At 42.1% G+C, this 20045-nt stretch overlaps 1 protein-coding gene and 1 pseudogene across 1 annotated transcript in view; both read right to left on the bottom strand.

Moving 5' to 3' along the window:
• Positions 1 to 20045, bottom strand: part of caly (ubiquitin carboxyl-terminal hydrolase calypso) — a 125530-nt gene that overhangs the window by 96765 nt on the left and 8720 nt on the right. Inside the window, exons 3-5 of the mRNA XM_080274228.1 lie at positions 12145 to 12244; positions 11061 to 11186; positions 8560 to 8767 (exon numbers count right to left, since the gene is read on the bottom strand). Of these exons, the coding sequence (XP_080130354.1) occupies positions 8560 to 8767; positions 11061 to 11186; positions 12145 to 12244 (434 nt within the window). The remainder of the gene's footprint in view (positions 1 to 8559; positions 8768 to 11060; positions 11187 to 12144; positions 12245 to 20045) is intronic.
• Positions 17796 to 18308, bottom strand: LOC145402303 (J domain-containing protein pseudogene; annotated as a pseudogene).

Raw genomic sequence — 20045 nt, 5'->3', positions numbered from 1 at the left:
CATCGCAAACGCGACGATCCGCGTTCTAGAGGTTAAATTAGTGACGCGCGATGCTAAATGTTCTGGAACGGGGACTGATTGCCCCATGACATATATTCCAGAATGGGGACCGACCTTTAGGGGTTAATACTGAACATGAGAAGAAAACAAAACATGAAAACACACATGTAACAAAATAAAAAGAAATATGCAGCATTTTACAAGGCACTGGAACAGGTGTGAACAAAATCAGTGTCAACAAAAAAAAAGTGGTCGGTAGGAATCATCGTATCATATAATAGTAATCCCTGTAATATCTGAACGCCTAATATCCGAACATCCCCACTAACCGGACATAATCGTCCCGGGATCCAATATTCCCAAAATGGGCCAAAAACCACAAAAAATTTGAAAAAAATCTGACTTTTTTCCCTCCCATAATTTGAAATTGCCGCGTGGCGCCGAACAGCTGTTACACCATGGTCCCTTCACCCCTTCCTTCCTCCCCCTCCCCCCTCCCTTGTCAGGGTTGCCATTTGGTATTTTTCATTACCAAGTGTGGGCCAATTTGGTAATGAAAAATTCGTTTGGTAATGAATCAGAATAATGCATTACCAAATGGATTTTTCACATGTATCAGGATACACAGGATGGAGTTGGTGGATTGTTTGCTCTCTCTGATTATTCTGCTAGCCTACATAGCGTGAAAATAATCAACATGGTGTTAATTATAAGGAGAGTGATTACATGTATTTCCACTTGTAAATATAATTAGTGAAGAATAAATGCTAGCTTTACGAATTTGGTAACGAAAAGTTAAATTTGGTAATGAAAGTTGAGGAGATTGGTAATGTGGCCATTGCGATCTGGCAACTCTGTTACCCTGCCATCATCAACAGTCACAGCCAAACTCCAATCGAGAGCAGATGCTTATAGCAGTGCAAGCCACAGGTGCTTGTTTTTTGTGAATAAACAGTGAATAAACTCCAATACCTCGCCACTAGAACACACGGGAATTTATAGTGTTGTGCAGTGTTAAGAAATTAGAATTTTGAGTGCAGAGGATTAACTTTGGAGTGCAAACTGGCGGTTCAAACCAGTCCAGGAGCCAGGGATTTGTAAGTACCCAGAATGTTTAATATTGTATAAACTCACCACTGAAACCTCATTTTATGGTTCTTTTGCATTTATTTCAGTCTTTTATGTCCCTTATTGTGTGATTTGGGTCTTAAATAGGTGCAATGCATGTCCAGAGGGAGTTGTATAGGTGTTTTTCTGAGTTAGGGTCCATAAGTACAAGTCCAGGAGGCTGGGGCCCAATATCCGGACAGGATCACTATCCGGACATGCCTTTGGCTCTATTATGTCGGATATTGGAGGGATTACTGTATATCATTTATAAAGACTCCAAAGTACTTGTATGCACTGGCCTTGGTCACCTAATGGCAGCTCTCCATGCTGCTCAATCTCTGGAAGACTCCCTATTCAGTCTCTTACACCCGAGGGCACACTCTATGACCTCATCCCAGGTAGGTCATCCTTCAGGAAAAACTTCATATTATCCTTGCTCTCCTATATAATATCAAATGGAAGATACCAAAGTAAACGAACCATCTCTTACTAGCTATTCATGACGTAATCTTTGTGCACTGCGTAATATATGTAAACTGCAAAATAAACCAAACCAAACATTAAAAGCAATGTTTTAGGTGGTGACTTACGACCTGGAATTTGATCCTCCAGCTTACAGCACTATACTGTTTACTGAAAACTAAACATAAAATGACAATAAAACCATCCATCCCTCCATCCATAATCCAATCCTACGCCGCCCCATGAGGAGTGTAGAAGCCCGGGGCTAGGCAAGTTGGTCCTGACATTTAACCCAAGGCGTCCCATCAACGTATGAGTACGTCGCAATGTTCTGTCACAGCTAGACAAATCAACGTGCCAGTACGTCGTGCAATTGCAACGTTCATAATTTGCACAAATTTCAAATCTCGCGCTTGATTTCTGGTACGTAGGGTCAGGAGACCTTCCCCTATCTGCCACCAGGCGAGGACACTCGGCAACCCTGCGCAACCCGCGCTCACCCTCGTCTCGGTCACTTACCTGTTGGCAGTGACCCAGGTCAGACATGGCGCACAGAGGTCTCTCAGAAAAGCAAATTCAAGCCGCCCTGGATGCCTTCACAGGCAACAGTAATTCGCCCCTCGATGATGAGGTTGCAGACAAGGATTATGTGCAACCAGAGGACAAAAGTAGCAGCAGTGATGAGGAGGTCCTGTCCCCAAGGAAGCGACGCTACGTCACATATCATGCCACTAAAGAGGGCCAGCCTGCACCAAAACATCATGCAATCTCCTCTCTGCAGCCCCTACGTGATGTGAAGCCCGAAACCAAGGACGAGGACAGAGCCATGGGAAGTGCTGCCACGTGGTACGGCCGCGAGATCATCACTCATCGCAGCCCCGAGCAGACAGCACGTCGTTTTATCAGGTATGGGCCTAGTGTTTTATTTGGGGAGGGCAGAAGTGGCGTGGAGGGAATGGGGAGTGAAATTGAAAGTACAGTATAGGGACGGTAACTGAAAGGGAAAGTGGCAGGGGTTAGTCATCGTTCTCATGTGGTGGTGCGAGGGAGCGAAGCATATCACGTGGGGCGGTGAGGGTGCGTGGTGAATCACGTGGTGTGGTGATGGAGCAGGGAGGTGAGGAGGAGCCTCTCCCCAGCACGTCTTATGATCCCCAATATTCCAGGACTTCCTCCCCACAGCCCCCTGATGTTCCCCAAGGCCGTAAGGGTAAGGGAAAGGGAAAGGGTAAAGGCCGAGGGAAGAGGAGTGCGAGTGGGGAAGCCCTCTGCACTACTCCTCCCCAACCTCCCCCACCAGCATCTCCTCCCCACACCGACAAAGGCGACGATGGGGACAATGGGGGCGAGGGTAACGTGAGTTGGAATTGGGAAGGTGGCAGTGATTTCTCTCCCATCATTCACCCCTTCACTGAGGAGGGGCGCGCTGGCTGCACGGCTCCTGGGATTCACCGTGGCTCCACCAGGCTGGATTTTTTCCACCTGTTCTTTGGTGAGGGTTTTGTAGAGCAGATTGTGGAACAAACCAACCTTCTTGTAAGCAGCCAGTGCCGTGAGAGCGAACGACTGGACACAAGGAGCAGGCATTCGATCATGTACGATTACCCTGTCTCCCTGGCAGAGATGTTTGTATTTTTTGCCCTGGTACTTTTGATGGGTATTTTACGTAAAAACAGAATTCCGTCATACTGGACTATGGACCCTCTCATGCAGACACCTATAATTGGCAAGGTCATGAGCCGTAATCGGTTTCAGCAAATTCTAAGCCACCTCCACTTTTACGATGCTGATTATCCTGTCAATGCAAATGACACTGATAAGGTGAGGCAAATTAGGTTGGTTTTTGATCACCTACGGCAAACATTCCGTTCCTCATTTTATCCCTATAGAGACCTTGTCATAGACGAGAGTCTCGTGTTTTGGAGAGGCAATATTTCTTTTCACCAGTATATACCCAGCAAAAGGCACCGTTTTGGGTTCAAGAGCTTTGTTATGTGTGACTGTAGGACTGGTTATGTGCAAGACATAGTCCTGTACACTGGTGCACAAACAGACATAATAGAAGATCGGAGTATTGGACTGTCTGGAGCAGTGGTAAAGACAATGATTGAAGAGTACCTTCATCATGGTCATGTCCTCTACCTGGATAACTGGTACACTAGCCCTCTTCTCGCTCGTCATCTACACCTGCATGACACGGGACTCTGTGGTACCGTCAAGATGAACTGGCGTCACATGGTCAAGATGGGGCGGAAACTAGACAGAAATGAGGTGGTTTTCTTCAAGGCAAACAACATCCTAGCTACAGTGTGGAACCACAACAGAGAAGTCTGCCTCTTGTCCACGGTTCACCGCCCACTGGTGCAGCATACAGAGTCCGTAGATTACCACAGCGAGAGGAGGCACCACATCTGGAAACCTGAGTGTGTGCTGGATTATAACATCAACATGCAGCAGGTGGACCAGTCTGACTCCATGATATCCACTGTCGAGTGTGCCAGGACCACAATCAAGTGGTTCAAGGAGCTCTTCTTTCACCTGGTCGACATAACTGCCCTCAATTGCCACCACCTGCATGCCATGACAACAAGAGTGCAGGAAACCTTTGAAGGATTTGTGAGGGAGTTTGGCCGTGAGATCATAGCCCAGTATGTGGTCGAGAGGACCCAACAATGCACACGCACTGCCCCTACCGCCCAAACTCCCTTGAGAATTTCCGCCCGCCATTTTGCCACTCCTATACCTCCCCAGCTAAATAGACCTAGGCCCCAATGCAGGTGTCGTGTGTGGTAATTCCCGTGTGAGACCCACCACTCAGAGAAAAGACAGCCACTATGAGTGTGTTGAATGTAACGTGGGTCTCTGCATTCACCCTTGTTTCAGGGAGTATCACACCTTGATGCACTACTAATATGGTGTGAATGCGATATGACGCTCATACTCAGGAAAAAATATGACATACAGATGCTCAGTGTAATTATAAAGGCCCGTAAATATGTAAATAGTATTATGAAGTGGAAACAGGTGTAATGTAAGTGGAAAATTATTATGTAAGTGCATAAATATATTCTAAGTCGAAACACTCCTAGCAAGTGTATAAAGATGCAATATTCTGATGCTCAGTGTAATAAATAAGGCCTGTAAATATGTAATTAGTAGCATAAAGTGGAAAAGGGTGTAATGTAAGTGGAAAATTATTATGTAAGTGCATAAATATATTCTAAGTCGAAACATTCCTAGTGAGTGCGTAAAGATGTGATATTTTGACTCTCAGTGTAATAAATAAGGCCCGTAAATATGTAAATAGTAGTATAAAGTGGAAACGGGTGTAATGTAAGTGGGGAAGTATATTGGAAGTGAAGAAATAAAACATAAGTTGAAACATGAGTGGTAGCGAGTGTGCTTGCTACGTGAATATGCGCTAGCATTTCGTTGAATATCCTCGTAAGGAATGTAAATAGGTGAAAACATTTACATTGGTTGAAAAATGGTATAATGTCATGGAAGCAATAATATGAAATAAAAAAAATGTAATGTATGTTCAGTGAAGAGTCACAGCGAGTGCGCTGAGTAGGCAAATATGCGCAAGAATTATGCTAAATATCATCGTAATGAATGTAAACTGCTGAAAACATTTACATAACGTCAAAAATGGTAAAATGTCATTGAAACAGTATTAGGCAAGTAGAAAAAAAATGATATGTTTCCTGAAACAAGACACTTAGCAACTAGCGTGTAACCAATGTGACCAAAATCGCTATGCTCGCGCAATGGAACAATGCTTATTTTTCCTATACATCTCATTGAAAACCATTACATTGTTGTTGTGATTGTTAATTAGTTCCAAATCAATAAATGGAAATGTGTTCTTTGTTATTTCTCCCTAAATTACCTACCACAGAAAACTTGAGAGCCTGACACGTCAGTGACAGAATACGATACATGACGCGGGGAGGCTCACCTGTTCTGACCACTTATGGACCCCAGTAAGCCCTTTCTTGGTGATTTTCCTTTGTTTCTCAACAAAAGTGGAAATTTTAGCCATAATTTTTTTTTTTTTTCAAAATAGCTCAGGATTGGGGGGTATTGGAGGGGGGAAATCGGTCAGAATGTGACGGGTTAAGATGAGAGTGACTAGCCTCACTTAACCCTGAGTGGCATTATATGAGCAATAAACCCCAACCACCCCTTGGATATAAACCTATACAGGCTCAATCCGATTGAAGCACCTGAATTACCCACTAAACCACCGGGCGCCATTATTTGGTGTGGTTACCACCAAGAGTAGTAAATGGTTTCCTGGTGTACAGGAAACCATTTGGCTTGTCACTCAGTGTAGAGTCACCCATAGGCAGAAAGAAAAGGAAAGAAAGAAAGAAAGAAAGAAAGAAAGAAAGACAGACAGACAGACGGGGGAGTATAAAGTCATCCGAAGGTGGTAGGAAGAGGAAAGAATGAAGGAAAGAAAGACAGAAGAGGAAGGATGGAAGAGAGGGGAGGGCAGACACCCAGAGCAGCACTACATCGAGTGGATGGTGAGCAACCCCCACCTACCCCTACAAAGGTACAAAATAAGAAGGAAATGACCCCATCTGTTGTGACCCAGAATTCCAAGTTATGAGTAAAGCTATCAGGAAATTATGGTCAGTGACAAGACAAATGGAATAGGGTAATCTTCAAGGAGACAGGACCACCCCTGCAATAATAACGAAAATTTTTACCTACCATTCAACTGATTCTGTGATTTTGTATATGTGTACAGAAGTTCATTTCAAATATGAAAAGGATTCATCAACAAAGAAAATACAGTTATAAAAGGGATAGGTTATGTTAGGTTACGATAAGTTTGGTTACACTGGCATAAAACAGGTTATGTTGGGATAAATTAGGCTGGGTTGTTATGAAAATTATTTAGATTGGGCTTGGATAAATCAACAGCAAGAAGAGTAATGTAGTGCCAAAATGGCATGCTAAGATGGCATCCAACTGTCTTCAGTATATCACAAGATAGTGTCCATCAGTCATCAGTGCCACTGGGGATTATAAAAAAAAAAGACTGCTTTTAAAACATTATTCACCACTTTCAAATGAAATAAAATACACTGAAACTTGAAAATGAACTCATAAAATACTCAAACAATCCCCTGAAGGGCTTTGGTAAAGGAAATATTAGAAAAAATTGCAAAATCAGGTGGTCCCATGTCTTCTTATGGATTACCTGGCAGGGATTTTTATTTTGGAGCTTCCCACATAATTTTAATAATTCAGCCCATTTGCTGTGACAGAAACTGACATACGGAGGAAGACCAACAATGGATAACTGAGTTTACTGTACAATGGAAGAAATTACGGCTAGGGAGTATGGGAATGAGGGCAATGACATGAGGGAATGCAACTGAGGGATGCAAAAAAGGAAGGTATTATGGAAACGACTGCAGCTGAGATACCATAAAGCTGAGAAGGAATGAAGGAGGGGAAAATGGCATGAAGAACTGCAGTTTGTAACAGATTGATAGAGAACTGTACAGTGGAGTACAATAAGGCAATGGAGTTTATGAAGAAAAGTGGAGTGGGGCAACACGCACTGCAGATGAGTTAGGATGGAGTTGAAGAATATGAAAGAATGCAGTTTAGAAATGAATGAAGGACTAAAAGTTAACCAAGAGGAAGCTGAGGAGGAGGAGGGTGACATAAATCATGGGGCATCATCATATAGTTAATTACTGTAATTAATATGGAATTGCCTAATTTCTTGTTCACACAGTCTCCTCTGACTAATATATAGGAGGCAAAGAAAAAAAAAGCTATGAATAAGAAGGAAATGATGGACGAAAGTGCAACTGACGGAAGGACCAGTCTATCTACAGTCAGATGCATGAATCCCATACGGGGTGGCCACCAACAAATCACTTCCATGTCACCCTGTCCCCTGCCATTTCATTGCCCTTCCCCCAGCTCACATCCTCCTCTCTCTTGTACTTCTCCACTCCATCCCTTCATCTCATATTTGGTCTCCCCTTCCCCTCCACTTCACTCACATACACTCTCATTAGTCTCTTGTACTCCATCCTCTTCACGTGGCCAACCCACCTCAGGGTATTTCTCCTAACACTTTCTATCACACCCACATCCACACTAGAACGCTCTTTCACTCTCTCATTTGTCAGTCCGTCTCTCCACTAACTCCACATGTTCCTCCCAAATAGCTCATTTCCACTGCTCTCACTCTTGACTTGTGTCCTTCCAACATGGTCCAAGCTTCACTTCCAAACTTGTGATCCAGTTGGTATCACAATACTATCATGCAGTGGCTTTCTTACTACAATGCTCACTTCCCTATTTCTTACCACGACTTCTGTCCTCCCAACAAGTTCCAAGTTTCACCTCCACATGTCAGAGCTGGTATCACAATACTATCATGCAGTGACTTTTTTACTTCCATGCTCTCTTCCTTATTTCTTATCACTGCTTTCAAACAACCAGCAAACTTTCTTCCCTGTTGTACCCTTTCAAGCACTTCATCCTCAAAAATTCCACTACCCAAGTGCTTAAATGCATTCACATTTTCCATTTCCTCACCATCCAGCCTCACTGTGCATTTAATGACCTTATGTCTCTTGAAGTGCACAACTTCACTTTTCCCCACATTAACTTTTAGACTCCGTTTCTTACACACACTCCAAAACTCCGTCACCAAGCCTCGCAGTTCCCCTTTGTCTTCACTTAACAATGCAGAATGATCTGCAAACAACAGAGCAAGAAGTTTCCAAACAATGCCCTCTCTTAAACAGGGCTGGTCCAACTTGTAAAGCCTAAAAAAGTTATCAAAGAGAAGTATATTATGAAAAAAAGGCAAGATGGGATTGAACAAATGACTAGAGATGAAAAGTCCTTGCATGAAGATACAACAAACTGTGACTGAATGATGCATTACAGTTAAGCCAGGACACATTTAATGGGTAAAATTAACAACAAACCACCTAATACCATGGTCAATTGGGAATGGCTTGAGACCATCTAATTCAAACAACCTCCCTCCAACAGGGACATAGGAAACAAAGTGAAAGGTCTCGGCACTGGAAGTTCTACTGCTGGTGGGGACTCCTGGGGTTTTGTCTGGACGTCGGCGAGCTTGTGGGGCTGCATGGGAATTGTGAGCGTTGGCCAGCTCTGGGGTGTTGCCAATAGCCCAACCCTGCAACAACAACAACAACAACAAAATAATAATAAATAAATAAATACTGCATATAGAATCCTTGAAAAATCTGTGTCTTATTGGAAAAAGTGATCATGTGGTTACTGAGTTCCAGGTGATAACAGGGAATGTGGAGCCAAGAGACAAGCTTTATAAGCAGGGAAGATACAACTTTGGGAAAGCAAATTTTACAGGATTGAGAAAATTTTTTGAAAATGCAGATTGGAGAAAATTCAGAGAAACAAGAGAGATACAGCGGAAGTGGGATATTATTCTAGGCCTCTATAACTCGGGAGTGGAAAAATTTGTGCCAAGAGTAAGATCGGAAAGGAAACAGGAAAAAGGAGTGGTTTAATAGAAGGTGTATGATAGCAAAAAAAGAGAGAGACACAGCGTGGAACAACTGGAGAAAGAGAGGTAACAACAGAGCAAAGGAACAATATAAAAGAACTTGAATACACAAGAATACATAGAGAGGAAGAAAGGAATTTTGAAAATGATATTATAGATAAATGTAAGGATGAACCCAAACTGTTTTATAGATTTGTCAATGGCAAACTGAAACAAAAGGAAGGAATCATCAAACTGAAAGTAGAAGGAGAGGTCTATAAAGATGCAGTAATGCAAGCAGAAATAATGAACAAATGTTTCCAATCAGTTTTCACTAATGAAAAGGAGTTTGTGGAAGGGGAGGGAGTGACTAGAAATGTAGTGATAAAAGATATAAAAGTGGAAGTACAGGAAGTGTATAAATTACTGGAAACTCAAGATGTAAGGAAAGCCCCAGGACCAGATGGAATCTCTAATTGGGTACTGAAGGAATGCAGAAAACAACTGGCGGATAAGATTCACAGTTTAATTGTGTGTTCTCTGGAAGAGGGGAAAGTGCCTCAAGAATGGAAGAGGGCAAATGTGGTACCAATTTATAAGTGAGGAAACAGGGAAGAACCCCTGAATTACAGACCAGTGTCCCTAACCAGCATCGTCGCAAAATTGTGAGAAAGAATTCTGAAAGACAGATGGATAAAATATCTGGAAGAGATGATTATTTTGGCTGATAGCCAGTTGGATTTAGAAATGGAAGGTCATGTGTTTCCAACTTATTGAGTTTTTACTCAAGAGCAATTGACGTTCTACAGGACAGAGATGGTTGGGTGGATTGTGTGTATTTAGATTTGGAGAAGGCCTTGGACAAGGTACCCCATAAGAGACTAATGTGGAATCTAGACCATATAGGAGGACTGAAGGGGAACCTCCTGGAATGGATGAGAGACTTTTTGAGAAACAGACAAATGAGGACAGTAATACAGAATAGGATGTCTGGATTGAGGGAAGTAACAAGAGGAGTCCCACAGGGCTCAGTGTTGGCGCCAGTAATGTTCCTGATTTATGTAAATGATATGGTAGATGGAGAGAATAGTTATGCAAGTCTGTTTGCTGATGATGCAAAGATCTTGAGGAAGGTAGAGGTTGAGGAGGATTGTAAAATGCTGCAGGAGGATCTGGATAGGATACACGATTGGAGCCGGATGTGGGAAATGAAATTTAATGCAATGAAATGTAAAATATTGGAAACGGGTAAAAGTACCAGGAGGCCATCATTGAATTATTTGATGGGTAACGAACCAATCACAAAAGTGAGAGAAGAGAAAGATTTGGGAGTGCTGGTCCAGGACAGTTTGTCACCTGAAAAAACACATTAACAAGGCAGTTAGAGAGACGTATAAACTCCTGACTAATATAAGAGTAGCTTTTCATTATATGGATGAGGAGATGATGAAAAAATTGATAGTGGCCATGATTCGCCCCAGGTTAGAATATGCAGCAGTAATGTGGTCCCCACACAAAAAGAAAGATATAAACAAGATTGAGAGAATACAAAGAACAGCAACCAAAATGGTCCTCAGTCTGGCAGAGCTGTCGTACAGAGAGAGGCTGGATTTGCCTTCCTTAGAAGAAAGGAGAAAGAGAGGCGACATGATTGCAGGGTTCAGGACCATGGTGGGAGTAGATAAAATTGACAAAGATCTGTTTTTATGGGATAAGAGAGCAACAAGAGGACACGGAATGAAACTGAAGAAGCCAAGCTGCTTGAAGGCTATCAAGAAATATAGTTTTCCTTATAGATGTATTGGCATGTGGAATAGCATGGACAAAGAGATCGTCCAGTCTAAAAACTTAAACGAGTTTAAAGCTAAATCTGACTTACTGAGAAACAGAGACAGGACCCCACGAGCGTAGCTCATTTCCTGTATATCACAATTAGGTAAATACACCCACACCCCTAACGTACCTTATTCTCTGGGTTCATGCCAATGGTGTGAATCTTGAGGCGTGATAGTGTGGGTCCCAAGTCCAGAGCAGAACAATTGAGAAGCACAGACACCAGGGAGTGAGTGGCACAGCTGTTGGGCACCATCTGTGCACACAGGGAGGTGGCACACAGTGAAACAAGTACAATGACTGAAGTACCTTAATGAATAAGAAGATGGCTTGTGATGAATAAGATAATCATTTAGGATACAACTAGCTCCTTCAATACAATATTTCTTGTACCTGGAGTTTGACCTAATACTGTATACAGGAAAGCCATTCCCTACAGTACTTATCCAATCTTTTGTCTCTTCCATACAAGATGTTTCCCTGAAGTTGCTTCAAATTATATGGCAGCAAAAGTCATCACATGTACTATCTTTACCATTATTATTATCAATCAGACCTCTTTTCCCATCTACGCAAATGGGGTGAAGCAGGGCACACATAAGAACAATTTAATCAGGTAATGAACATTATCAATATACTGTATGAAGTAAATTACCTATTTTTTTCCATCAATCTCATTTTGGTATACTGGCAACTCTTCTGACCATCCACTCTTCATATTTTCATCTTGTCCTTCTGATTCTCAGTCTACTTCTTCTCCTAATTACCCTGCTCTTGTAGTGCATCTTTGTTTTTATGCTAGTTCATACACTCCAACACCTTGTTTTATGTTTAACTCTTCTGTTAACCATCCTGCACTCATAAACTTCTCTATCTTGTTTTCAGTTTACATATTCTTCTTTTCCTCCTACTATCCTACTACCTACCATCCTGCCCTCTTCACTCCTCCACTATTCTTCATCCATCCATTCTTCTAACTTTCAACATTGCTTAATTTCTAACTCATCCTCATATACAATACTATACAGTACTCCTCCACAGTGCTTCCAGTCTAACTCTTTCTATTCTAACCATCCTGCTCTCATCCATTCTTCAAGACAATAACCCCTCCAATCCCTCATGACAGATGGACTCCCACAAACCAGCACATTCTTAATTACTCATTCTCCACTAACTGTTTACATGTAAATCCCTTCAAACCACATAGTTTGTACCTGCTGTGCAAAGAACATGTTGTTGACGATTGCTTCATCCTGGACGTAATTATCAGGATTCTCCACCACCTTCCTCCTTGAACGTCGCTCTTCTATCCACCTGGGAGAAGGTATGTATTACAAGTCTATAGGGTCATTCCATGTCAAATAAACCACATTTTGAGAAATTTCCCAGGTCACCTCCGCAAAAAATATATGAAAAAATTCTCGTTAGTGCATATGCAAAAGTTATGTAAAAACTCCAGATCTCAGTTCTCTAACATGTCTACTTATTGAAATACAGCCATTCAAATTTACCCATTTTTGCATATTTGGAAAAGTTGGCCTTACAGAGAACTTCAAACATTATTATTAATTAAGCCTGAGAGCTAAGACTCTACACAAAAGGTATATACCAACTGCAGATTTCATATCTGGTGTCATTTGTGGCATGCCTCTCATACTTTTTCTTATATAAAGTTCCAAACAAATAAATCCTGAATTTTCCTTGATGAATGCTACACATCCCTGTTTCAAACCAACTTTCAAAGAGAAAAATTCACTTAGTTCACCATCCACACGCACTGCAGCCTTCGCACCATCGTACATACTCTTCACAGCATTCAACAACTTCCCATCTACTCCATATATTCTTAACACTTTCCACAATCCTTGTCAATACACCCTGTCATATGCTTTCTCCAAATCCATGAAAGCCGAATACAACTTCTTTCCCTTCTCTAGAAACTTTTCCACTAAAGATCTAAGAATGAATATCCGATCTACACAACCTCATCCCTTCCTAAAGGGTCCCTGTTCTTCTCCAACTAATTTCTCTGTTCTTTCTCTAACTCTGTCTATAAGTATCCTACCATACACTTTTCCTATTATACTAAGAAGACAAATGCCCATATGATTACCACACACTTCTTTTTCCCCTTTTCCTTTGTACAAGGGAATAATTATACCTGACTTCCAATCCTCCAGGACTCTACCTTCCTCCCAGGCCAATCTGCACATCTTCCACATCCATTCTACTACTATCTCTCCCCCATGCTTCAGCATTTCACCACACACTCCATCATTTCCTGGGGCTTTCCCCGATTTAACTTTCTTCATTGCTTCCACAACTTCTATCCTACTGAATTCTTCCTGTCTTCTCACCTCCCTCCTTCTCCCAGCCATTCCCCAGCCACTTATACTCGCATTGCTTCCATCCTCTACATTCAACAATTCCTTAAAGTGTTCTCTCTATCTGCTCACTTTTCTCCCTTCTCCACTAGTAATCTACCATTTTTATCTTTCACTCCCCTGCTAACTTCACTTCCACCCTGTCTTACTCTTTTCACCTCTCTCCAGAACATTTTCTTACAGTCCCTCCACTTTACACTCAAATTCCTTCCAAATTCCTCATCCACTCTCTTCTTACTCTCTCTTACTAATCGTTTCACCTCTCTCTTTCTTTCTACATATAACTCTCTCTTCTGCCTCTCAACTTCTTCCACGCCCCTATTTCTCATCCATTCATTGTATGCTTTCTTCTTTTGTGCCACAGCCTGTTTCACCTCTTCAGTCCACCACGCTGTTCCTTGCACCCCCCTTCGTCTTCTCTTCCTTCCACACACCACATCACATGCTGCACATATTTCTTCTGTAAATATCTTACACACACCTTCCATGTCTCCCATCTGCTCCAATTCATATTTGCCCAATCGTTCCTCCACTTCTCTCTTATACTCTGCCTTTTTCTCATCCTCTTGCAACCTTTCCACTCTCCTTGCAACTACTCCTTCCTCTTGTCTTTCCCTTCTTCTATTCCTCCATCTTACTTGCATTCTAATTCTGGCCACCACCAAGTAGTGGTCAGAAAGTCCACTCCCCCAACCTCTATACACTCTTGCATCCTTTACACATCTTTGCATCCTTTCATCCACACACACATAATCAATCATTGCCTTCCTTTCATTCAGTTCACCACTCACCCTTCTCATCACTCGCCATGTATACCTGTGGATCATTTTATGCCTGAAGAGGGTATTGGCTATCACCAACCCCCTCCCAGCACAAATGTCCACTAACGCACTCCCATTAGAGGTGAGTATGGAAAATATTTAGCAGTATACAGGGTACTAACAACACATCCGTGGCCGTGGCCATTACGAAGATTACCCCGCCTCCTCTAAGGCTCTGGCAGTGGTGAAAATGCTCTTGAAGCACGTACAGTAATCCAGTGTTGTGCTGCACTTAATCCCTTGTACTGTGAATTACAGTATAACTGTTTAAAACTGCACATTCTGTCCTTACTTGTGCAAAGCCTGTTGCAACATGCAAGTTTGCTCTCTGCATTAAATCCTTTGTACTCTGAATTCTAATTTCTTAACACTGCACAACACTGTAAATTCCCATGTGGTCTAGTGGCGAGGTATTGTGGTTTATTCACTGTTTATTCACAAAACGAGCATGTGTGGCAGCCATTGGGACGAGCATCTAGTCACAACAGTAGTTAGGCAGGAACTGGGGAGGGCAGGAGGAAGCAGGGGGCCGCTCTACTACGCGCGAAAACACAGCTGTTCAGTGCCATGCAAGTTCAGTACAGTTGAAAAAAAGTTAGATTCCCCCCCCCCCAAAGGCCCTGGCCCAAAATGTCCAGAAATTGGGGTGTCCGGAAATTGGGCATCCGGTCATTACAGGGATTGCTGTACGTCGTCATAACCCTCAAGTGTGCGCACATCATGACACCTCTGTCTCATCATATATCAATGCTGCCAAAGGAGACAGCACAGGGTTTAGTTTCCTGTACTAGGGCCTTTCATACTGACTCGTATATGTTACTGAGGATAAATAAGCTCCACCCACTTTGCCCAACCTCCTTGTTTTTCAGCCAGTGCCAATAAACATGGGAGGGCACATGATTGATGGCATGGTGGATAGTAACTCTGCATCCCTCCAGGATCAGTCTTGGCTGTGTGTCATAGAAGAGTGTGCTGTTGTTCCCTCCACAGTGGATTATGGCCGAATTGCAGTGTATTCTTGAGGACTTTTGCGACTCTTTGAGTGATGAGGATTATCAGCCATCGGCTCAAGACTCGGATATCGATGACTCGTTGAGTGAAGAACTTGAGAGTGATGAATTTGATGATATTCACGAAAAAGAAATCGAACGTGGTTGGCGGCTGATAAACGACATATATGCAGACACACGTCCCAATCACGTGCCTGAATTTACAACTGATTTTTTCGGGCTGAACCCAGCGATCAGTGAACCTGAAATTGTGTCACCTTTGGATTCTTTCAAGCTATTTCTTGATGCAGATGTGGTGAAACAAATATATGAGTGGACAAATCAGAGGGCAAATAAATTTTTCAATAAACACCCACAGAAATAGGGTAAACAGCATTCTTTGGCATCCTGTTAGAGAAAATGATATGTACACTTTTATCAGCCCCCTGTATGCCATAGGAATAACAAAATTGCCCCGCATTTACATGTACTGGAGCAGTACCATGTTGTATGGTGGCTCAGCAGTGCTCTGTCCTGAAGTGATGAGTACAGACCGGTTTGTGAGTATACTGAAATTCCTATGTTTTTCCCCACTTGAAACTGTAAAGAAAGGGAAACCTGAAACATGTACTGAGCCTTACCTGGACATGCTAAGAGAGACGAGCCAAACGATAATGCAACCTGGTGAAGATGTTGCTACTGATGATGCACTTACTCTGTATAAAGGACAAACTAGATTTTGCCAGTTCATACAGACAAAGAGGGCTAGGTTTGGAGTGAAAGCCTTTGACCTGTGCCCATCTAACCCAGAGTGGTGTGAATACTCTTGGACCTTTCACCTGTATTTTGGTAAAATGGGTGAAGGCATGAATGCTGAAGGTACTGGTGATTTATCCATGTCTGAGAAAGTGGTGGTGTGTCTGATGAATGACTTGCTGGACTGTGGTAGGCATGTAATCACAGACAACTGGTACTCAAGTGCAAGGTTGGCTAATTATCTAGAATCGAAAAACACCACAATGACAGGTGTAGTGAGGAGAGGTAGGGGATCACCCAAAGAATTTGAGCAGGAAATGCTTGAAAGACATCAATCTGTATTTGCTCGTAACAATAATATGCTGTTGGTGAAGTGGGAAGAAAAGAAATATGTCACAGTGCTAACTACTAAATATGAGGCAAACATGGTGGAAAAGTGTAAGACCTATTTTGGGCACAAAACTGTTTTTTACAATAAACCCCTACACATAGAGAAGTACAATGAACTGATGGGCAGTGTCGACATGGCTGACCAGCTTCTTGAACCATATATAAATGATCGTAAAAGCACAGCCTAGTTCAAGAAACTGGGTATTCATTCCATGTTCTGCATGGTACTGAACTCATTCATAGTATCCAAAACAGTGAGTGGGTACAATGGTAGCTTCATGGACTATATACCAGATATTATCAGAGAGATGCTGCTTGAAAACAACATGGGTGCTGCAGTACTTCTCAGTGAATCACAGGAAAAGAGAGGCCAGAAAAGAAAGATTGTTGTGTCCAGTGACACCCATCAGTTTGTGAAGTTGAGTGGAAACAAGAAAAAGAGATGTTGAGTGTGCTACCCAAAGTATAAAGACACCAGGTACCACTGTCCTGATTGCACAGGTGAACCTGGCCTCTGCTCAATGGAACACTATTGTCAGTGATACAGCCAGGATATGCCACAGCCTGGGCCAAGAAGGGGTGAGACAGCCAAGAAAATGTTGGCCTAGATTTGAGTTCATAGGAAACATTTCTAACAGGTAAGTACATCGAACTAATTCGTAAATATATATAATCTTTCGCTGCGCTGTAATTTTTATGATAAACCTACTCAAAAATATTTTTTGATTTATATTACTTTTATTACAAGCACAACCAGTGACAGATTCACCCTTACACACACAGGCATAAACTCACATACACACATATACACAAACATACAAAACACAATAGCTATCTTCACAAGATAGCAGATCTTCCCCAGAAAAGTAGTGTGGGGGAAGGAGGAGGGGAGGGAAGCCTCGTACACAGTAGTACGGGATATTAGTCACCCTCATGGTGAAGAGGTTAGCATAAGGGATGAAATACTGTGCTAACATTAAACTCTACACATGAAATGTGTGCATAAATATTCATCACTGTGTGTGTAAACCCTATGAGGCATTAACTTCTACATGGGCAAATGAACAAAATCAAAGTTATGAGAAAATACACATAAAGTGCTTTCCCATTATGTCAAGCACATGGACTCCATAAGTTGGGTGAGGATGTGTACAGGTATGGAAGTACTAGACCATCGACAGAGAGGTAGATGTAGGAAGACATGGGATGAGGTAGCGTGTGGTGACCTTTGACCTAGAGGTTTTAGACTAGTAGTTAGTTGGCACAAAACACAGCATGGTGGAGTGTGACCTCGTGGACCCAGCTGACCCACACAATATGGAAAACTGATGAAAAACTGAAAATGATGATGATGTGGTACCCCAATTATAGAAAAAAGTGGAAAATGAACATTTTTTTTTTTTTGCTATATGAATAATACAAAAAACTAAAAACATTTTTTCTTGAAACTTTGATACTGCATTTTTGCCTCTGTTGCATTAACACCTCATATACCTGTATACTGATAGATCACACTCTTGCACAATTAAATTTCATAATTTCTAAACTTCCTGACAACATTTGGATGAGTTACGCTCCCATCCTCCTTTGGGCACGGAGATGTTTACGGTGTCCTGGTTGTGTCTGTACAAAAGAGCATACTCAGAGCTCCTGTGGTCCCCAGGTTTGGGGGGGGGGGTGCCTGGGATTCACCTGCTTTAACCATTCTATCCTTTGTATTAGGGTTGGCCCAGTGGAAAGTTGCAGTCATATGTTGCTTCATACCAAACCATGTTTCATAACTGACTATAATGCCACTGTTCAGCCAACAACCATATCCAGTTCACTTCTCAGGATCACACAGGGTATTCATAGCAAACTGCAACTTCTGAAACTCTGCCTCCACTTTAGGGTTGTTTGGGTTCTTGTCTGGGTGGAGCCGGAGGGCACGCACCTTGTACTCTGTCTGGATCTACTCAAAGGAAGAACTTAAGTTGCATCCCAGAATGTTGCAGAAATTATTGGCTTTCTTGTTGTCACTGCTCATGAACTCGTCCATATTGAAATTCCAGACTATCTTTGGGATTATAGATACTCTGTGCACTTGAAAGGAGGAACTCTCAAGGAGAGGACATCACTAGGCTGAATGAAAGTGTCTGAAGGCAACTAAAACAAAATAACTAGTACTTCTCGCATCCTGAATGAGTTACAGATTCAGGTGTACCAATCCTGTAGCAATGGTGCCTATTATAAACCGAAATCCATCTCTATCATCCATCCAATCTCAGAGTTTATTCAGAGTGGCAGTAACAATGAAGGCCTTGATAAGAAACAGAGGCTTGAGTGTTGCAGCTGCACGAGGCTTACATGAAGGAGTGTTAGTGCCAACTTTAACTTATGGATGTGAGACTATGGTGTGCATTAAAATGAAAAGTCAAGAGTAAGAGCAGTGGAGATGGGACTGCTGAGGAATGTATGTGGAGTATAGAGGGTGGATAAGATATGAAATAATGTGTTTCGTGAAAGATGTGGAGTGAGGAAGTCTGTGGATACCAGAATCGAAGAGAGTGAACTGAGATGGTACGGTCATGTGGAGAGAATGGATAACAACTGAGTGGTGAAAAAGGTATATCTGAGTGAATCTGAAGGAGGGAGGAAGTGAGGTAGGCCAAGGAGAAGGTGGTGAGATGTGGTGGATGAGTGCATGAGGAAGAGAGGTTTGGAAGTTGGTTAGGCTAGGGAACTGACAAGAGATCGAGCTGGCTGGATGAATGTTGTGAGGAGAAGTGCACGATCAGGGATTTGGCACCCCTTTTTAACGTGGCAGCATCCGGACTGACTCAATCGGATACGTTTATGTGAAGCTACAGATCGTGGTGAATGTTTTTGGTGTACCCGACAAAGCCAAGATTCTGGGGGCTTGAATGATGAGTGAATGGAAGCATGACCCTTTGGACTGGGCAAATTTGGGCTGTCTGGACACTGCTACTCTTAACCCTGCCCTAGGGTGGGAAAGGAGGTCCGGATGATGACGATGATGGCAGTAACAATGATGTCCAGTATCTCTCTACCTCTGAAGTACATAACATGGGATTTGGTGATGCTTGCAAAGTATAGTATCGTGTTTAATACAGCTCGACTTGCTGAAAATGACCCAATTTGGCTCACACTGAAATGCCTTGGCATCTACTATTTATATGCACAATTTCAGAATATTTGGTATATTCTATGCTAAACAAATACTGTATATACATATATATATATATATATATATATATATATATATATATAGATAGATAGAGAGATAGATAGATAAAGATATATATATATATATAGATAGATAGATAGATAGATAGATAGATAGATAAAGATATATATATATATATATATATATATATATATATCATTTTCCTTAGGTATGACATAGAAACTCTGACCAGATTACAGTGGGAACAGCAAATTCCAGTAAGTTGCCTTTTTTACATTCTTCCTTGCTATAAAGTCCTCAGTATATGACAAAACAACTATCTGTTAAGCTCCCCTAGCACCTGTACATCTGATTTTGCCATCCTTCCCTAGTTAAAGTACAAGTTTTAAAGAAATAAAGGCTGTAATATTTTGAAAAACACCTCTGAATACAATGGGGAATCCCTGTACTTGAACTACTCATTACCGCACTTTCCCATACCGCATGTACTCCTCCACTTCAGCCTTCAATCTTTCCTTGATCTTGCCATCCTCTCACCACCAATCCAAGTCACCTTTGCTTTGCCACTCCAAACCTCTCTCCTATGCT

The sequence above is a fragment of the Coenobita brevimanus genome, chromosome 57 (assembly GCF_032717465.1).
Source record: "Coenobita brevimanus isolate Jiangsu-jjx chromosome 57, ASM3271746v2, whole genome shotgun sequence".
In the NCBI taxonomy this organism is placed as follows: Eukaryota; Metazoa; Arthropoda; class Malacostraca; order Decapoda; family Coenobitidae; genus Coenobita; species Coenobita brevimanus.
This window is presented reverse-complemented; position numbering and strand designations above follow the sequence as displayed.